Source organism: Mustelus asterias, chromosome 4 (assembly GCF_964213995.1).
Source record: "Mustelus asterias chromosome 4, sMusAst1.hap1.1, whole genome shotgun sequence".
In the NCBI taxonomy this organism is placed as follows: domain Eukaryota; kingdom Metazoa; phylum Chordata; class Chondrichthyes; order Carcharhiniformes; family Triakidae; genus Mustelus; species Mustelus asterias.
In genome coordinates, this window is record NC_135804.1 from 3,617,253 (window position 1) to 3,623,252 (window position 6,000).

General features: G+C 44.0%; 1 protein-coding gene across 1 annotated transcript in view; it reads left to right on the forward strand.

Moving 5' to 3' along the window:
• nae1 (nedd8 activating enzyme E1 subunit 1) overlaps positions 1-5,121 on the forward strand; it is a 40,925-nt gene extending 35,804 nt beyond the window's left edge. The window contains exons 18-20 of the mRNA XM_078210511.1: positions 1,530-1,644; positions 2,701-2,750; positions 4,885-5,121. Coding sequence (XP_078066637.1) covers positions 1,530-1,644; positions 2,701-2,750; positions 4,885-4,994 — 275 coding nt within the window. The 3' untranslated portion in view covers positions 4,995-5,121. The remainder of the gene's footprint in view (positions 1-1,529; positions 1,645-2,700; positions 2,751-4,884) is intronic.
• The last annotated feature ends 879 nt before the right edge of the window (positions 5,122-6,000 follow it).

The following is a 6,000-nucleotide window of genomic DNA, read 5'->3' on the forward strand; positions in this document are numbered from 1 at the left end:
TGCCGCATCTTGAAAACGTAAATTAAATTGCTCCATAACTTTGTAAATTTCAGGAAACACAACCTTAGTTTCTGTAATCTCTCCTCATAATTTAATCTTGGAGCCCAGGTACCTTTCTCGTAAATCTACGCTGTATTCCCTCCAAGACCAACCTATCCTTCCCAAGGTGCAGTATGAGAACTGAACACACTATCCAGCTGCGGTCTAACGAGGGATTTGTATAGCTGAAACACGACTTCTATCCCCACATATTCTAGTCAGAATATGAGGGGATAGAAGTCAGAATTCCAAACCTTTCTCACTGTGTTCTTGTGCATTTTCTGAATCTGTCCATAACAGGGTTAGACGGGGTAGATTCAGAAAGAATGTTCCCAATGGTGGGGGGCCCAGAACTAGGCGTCATAGTTTGAGGATAAGGGGTAAACCTTTTAGATCTGAGGTGAGGAGAAATTTCTTCACCCAGAGGGTGGTGAATGTGTGGAATTCACTACCACAGAAAGTAGTTGAGGCCAAAACACTGAGTTCAAGTAGAAATTAGATATCGCTCTTTGGATTAAAGGGATCAGGGGATATGGGAGGAAGGGGGATCAGGATATTGAATTGGATAATCAGCCATAATCAAAGTGAATGGCAGAGCAGGCTCGAAGGGCCGAATGGCCTACCCCTGCTTCTAGTTTCTATGACATTAGAATGATTCAGATACATGGGTCCTTAAGTTTCTTTGAAAGTCCACGGTTTCTGGCATTTCACTAGTTAGGAAATTCTCTGATCTACTTTAGGTCCAAAATAAATTACCTCACAATTACTTATATTGGGCAAAACTGTGGCAAATTGATATCTTTCTGTAACTGAATGCACCCATCTACACTATTTACAATGTCTCTGATCTTCATGTCATTAACAAATTTGCATCTGTGACTTTCTACCCCATCCTGAGTCATTGGTAAATGTGATGAATAGCTGAGGAGTGTTTGAAGTAAAGTGGTTACTGGTTCTGCCCTGTGAATGGCTAGTCAGTTGTATGAATGAGCACCCCCAACCACCCACATGACCTGTTGCTTAGAGGGCCCTGCGATTGTGCCTCTATGATGTAACCTGGGTAGGATCGATGATTGCTTCTGTCAGGGTGTAGAGAGTGCTCTCTCATTCTGTAGAGCAATGCTCTGGAGATCTTACTACCATGTGCTCTCAACAGAGTAATTCTGCTTGCTAAAGAATATGGCAGAGTGGATAAGTGCATCTGGCTTGTGAAAAATAACCTTACAGACTAGAAGGACCCAGGTTCCCTTCCCCGAATTAGTGACCTCAGCTGCTGCATCAGTTAAGGATGTGACAGTTTCCTCAGTAGCTTTTGGTTAAAGAGAAGAAATCATTGTTCTTGTTTCTGGTCTGACTCCTGGTGCAATCTCTATACTGATGAAGGACTGGATCACTGTGGAACTGTGTCCCAACACTGGAGAGGACAGGTCTCTCATTTATTTTAGAAGCATGCTGTGTTTTGAGGAGATAATGAATTCTTCTTCTGGCAGGTGTTTATAATAACCAAGTGGAAGAGGACATTGGGAAGCTGAAATCGTGCGTGGTCAGCCTGCTGCAGGATTGGGGTGTCTCGGTATCCGTGAAGGACGACTACATCCATGAATTGTACGTTGTGTTTAAATGGTCTTGTGTGCGTCACTCACTGTTAGAGACAACTCAGTGGATGATGTCTAAAAGCACAATGCTGCTGGGAGAGGTTCAGATCTCTTGTTGTTCACTTCATCTACTTATTTCAGAACACTCCCAGAATGTATCAGCGGGAATTCCACAATCTCCTGCTCCAGCCCCCTGACACTATATCAGTGTAGGGGAATCGCAGCCCCTCACACCAACTCCATCAACACTCAAACTATACCCATATGGGGGTTCATAATCCACCACACCACCTCACTCACAACCCCTGATACTATATCAATGTGAGGGTTCACAATCATAGAATAGAAGCATAGAATCCCGACAGTGCAGAAGGAGGCCATTAGGCCCATCGAGCCTGCACCAACACCAATCCCACCAGGCCCAATCACTGTAACCCCACGTATGTACCCTGCTAGCCCCCCTGACATTAAGGGGCAGACATCGGGAGAACGTGCAAACTCCACACAGTCACCAAAGGCCAGAATCGAACCCAGGTCCCTGGCGCTGAAAGGCAGCAATGCGCACCACCATGCCACCAATCCCTCTCTCCAGCTTCATTGGCAACCTGCAACTATGTCAGGAAAGGAATGGTAATCACTGACTCTGTTGTCTATTTCACAATCTCATTACGCTCTGTGTGAAAGTGTTTCTCCTACTTTCTGTCCTAAGTGCCATGAGATTAATCTTGTATCTGTTACTGTGCCAATGATGGCAATTAGGGGATTTTTACAGTAACTTCATTGCAGTGTGAATGTCGGCCTACTTGTGACTAATAAATAAACTTTAACTTTAATTAGGGTGTACCAAAGTGAATAAATTCAAATTGGAAAAGTGGCATGGATTAAACTTTGATATTTGACTTTGAAAGCTGCTGGACACAGACAGAGGACCACACAAAAGAATGTTTGAGAGCATCACTGCAAACTGCTGTATGTTTAAGGGGAAATGGGCGCTGTGTTTCATGGACAGTTTAAATCTGCTATTAACTGCATAGAGTTTCTGAAGAGCATACCTGTTCTATTTCAGTTGTCGCTATGGTGCTTCCGAACCACATGCTGTTGCCTCGTTTTTGGGAGGTATGTTATTGGATTATATCTGATTACAGCTAATTGTTACATTAGTTATGGTGAAATGTGAGCTGATTGGCTTATTTTATCTTCCCTGCTCTTAACATTTAAAAAATATATAAATTGTCTTTGTAAGATGTTAACTTTAATATTTTGCCACTCGGTTAGATCGTGGTTAATCAGTGCCTCAGCCCCATTTTCACAGACTCAGAAGAGGCCCTTCAGCCCATCGGGTCTGCACTGACACGTGAGAAACACCTGACCTCCCACCTAATCCCATCTACCAGCACTTGGTCCATAACCCTGAATGTTATGACGTGCCAAGTGCTCATCCGGGTACTTTAAGTTTGACTCTCCTGTTGTTATACCTCTCCCTAACAGAAATGCATCCAATCTCAGTCTTAAAATTTCCCTTCCCCTCCAGCATCCATAGATTTTCACGATTGTATGTGTGGGGAAATAATTCAGATTGACCTCTCTCCTAAATGACCTAACTCTAATTAAGGTTTTGCCCCTTGTTCTGGACTCCCCCATAGAAGGAAATGTTTCTCTCGAACCTGTCGAATTCCTTTATCATTTTGAACATTAACACGACAAAATTTGAGCCATTTGACCGGTCCTCATCATTTAGCCTTTTAAGGTCTGCATTATCTGTCAATCTGTGCTGCACTCTCCAAGATCAGTATATCCTTCCTAAAGTGCAGTGAAGCGAGATGAAGCTGATCAAGGCTCCATAACTGAAGCATCTACCTGTTTGTAATCTAGTCTCCTTGTGATAGAACCATAGAACCCCTTTGTTACAGGGTCATCCAGACTCAACATTGGTTCTATTCTCTCTCCACAGATGCTGTAAGACTGGCTGAGATTTTCCAGCATTTTCTGTTTTTGTTTCAGATTCCAGCAGCCGCAATGTTTTGCTTTTGACTTAAAGTCAGAAATGTACTCGGTTTAAAGCAAGTGAAAGAGGAGGCAGGGTGAGATAATGAACAAACGGGAAGGCCAGTGATAAAGTGGGAGATGGGAGAAATTAAAGAACAAGAATCGGTCATACAAGGTCAAAGATTTTGGAACAAGAAACGATAGATGTCTAGAGGAGGTGTGAATGGCTGAATGATCATAGAATCCCTACAGTGCAGAAAGAGGCCATTTGGCCCATTGAGTCTGCACCGACCACAATCCCATCCAGACCCTATCCCTGTAACCCCACACATTTACCCTGCTAATCTCCCTGGCACTCAGGGTCAACTTACCATGGCCAATCAGCCTAACATGCACTTCTTCGAAGTGTGGGAGGAAACCGAGGCACCGGAGGAACTGCAGACACGGAGAGAACATGCGGACTCTGCGCAGACAGTGACCCAAGGCCAGAATTGAATCCGGTTTCCTGCGCTGTGAGGCATCAGTGCTAACGACTGTGCCATCGTGTTGTGCCGTGATGAACAGCTGCAGGCCAAAAGCGAAAACAAGAGAAAAATTGAAAGAAAAAGGAAGCAAAATGTGGACTGAGATTAGTCTGGAATTGTTGAACTTGATGTCTAATCTGGAAAGCTGTAGTGTACTTCATCAAAAGGTGAGAGACTCCCTCAAGCTCACATTGAGCTTCATTGGAACCATGCAGGATGCTGAGGGTCAGTGCAGGAGCAAGGTAGAGAATTACAATGGCAGCCCACCAGAAGCCTGGATTCATGGGCTTGTCTGTGAAGCCTGCCCGCAGGCCCCACCTGAAGCCCCCACACAACCTATCTTACAACATCCACACCCACTTCAACAAATGACCCTGTGCTCTGCACTCCTCCCCCAATCAACTCACCATCTCAACTTCTCAAAGACTGATCTGACTGCAGCAAACAGAATTCACCATTGCGACACCCTGGAGACTCTCTGTAGTACAACAGCTTTATTTACTCCTGAGAAGTGCAGTAACGGGGAGTGTATAAACTCAATCCCAGCCTCTTAAACTGTGTTTTTGGTGGGGGTAATTACACACTCATACCCTGGATTCTGGCTGGGGTTTGTGGCACAACCATCATGCAGCTTTCTTTGTAATTAAGACCTGTCACCAAAGGCTTTGTCTATCACTGTTTATTAGATGGTTGACAGTAATCTGCATTATTAATTTCTGTATGTTTTTTTATTTCCCTAGGGGCTGCTGCCCAGGAAGCCATCAAAATCATCACCAGACAGTTTGTACCATTCAATAACACCTTTATTTACAATGCAATGTTACAGACATCGATGACTGTGAGGATGTAGGGCCCAGGCTTCCCACAGCCACGTGTCTGTGTGTACATTAACACAAGGAGTGTACTTCTGGAGTTGTTTTGTTAGTAACCAATTTATGTAACATAAAATTAAATTAATAAAATTCCATGTTTGTTTTTCTAAGAGTGCTACGTTTATTCCAAAGGAATGGAGTGAATTCTGTAGCAAAAATGTGATTGATCGAACGACCTGTTGAGGGATATTTGTGCTGAAACTTGTTGCCGTGCCGTCAGCCGTGGCTCTGTGGGCAGTGCCATCACCTTGCGTTAATCACAACAGGCTGAGTTCAAGCCACAGTTCAGAGGCTTCAGTAAACCAAAACTAGACTGAGGGAGTGCTGCACTATCGAAGGGGCTGTCTTTTAGATGAGGAGTGAAACCAAGGCCCCTGCCTGCTCTCTCAAGTGAAGGTAAAAGATCCCACAACAGTATTTTGAAGGAGAACAGGGCAGTTCTTTCAAGTATCTTGGTCAATATCCATCTGCTAACCAACATCACAAACCGATTACATGGTCATTATCACATTGCCTTTTTGTGGGAGTTTGCTGTGTGCAATTTAGCTGCTCTACATGACAGTAGTACCTCATTGGCTGTAAAATGCTTTGGGACATTGTATTGAAAAATGCTATGAAAATGCAAATTATTTCTTTCCTGAATAACCAAATGACAGCCTTTGTACCGATGATTGAGAAGCTGGGAGCTACGAGTATCTTGCAGCTCTTGTCCTGACCAAAGTAGACTAGTACAGCCACGAGCTGGACTCTGAGTGTCTTCACCTTCGCTGCTTCCTTCTCTTCATTTCACGTTTATGCCCTTTGAGAGGTAGAATGTGTCTGGCTCAAGCCAGAGTTGGTGGGTTCCATCCTCCTGGATCTGGCATTGCATTTGGACAAGTGTAGGTGACTGGTGTTTTGAGTTGGTATTTGGGTCAAACACCTTGCCACATCACTGATGTAGCACTCAGTTGAGCAAGACACTGTTAACAGTCAAAGCTGAAA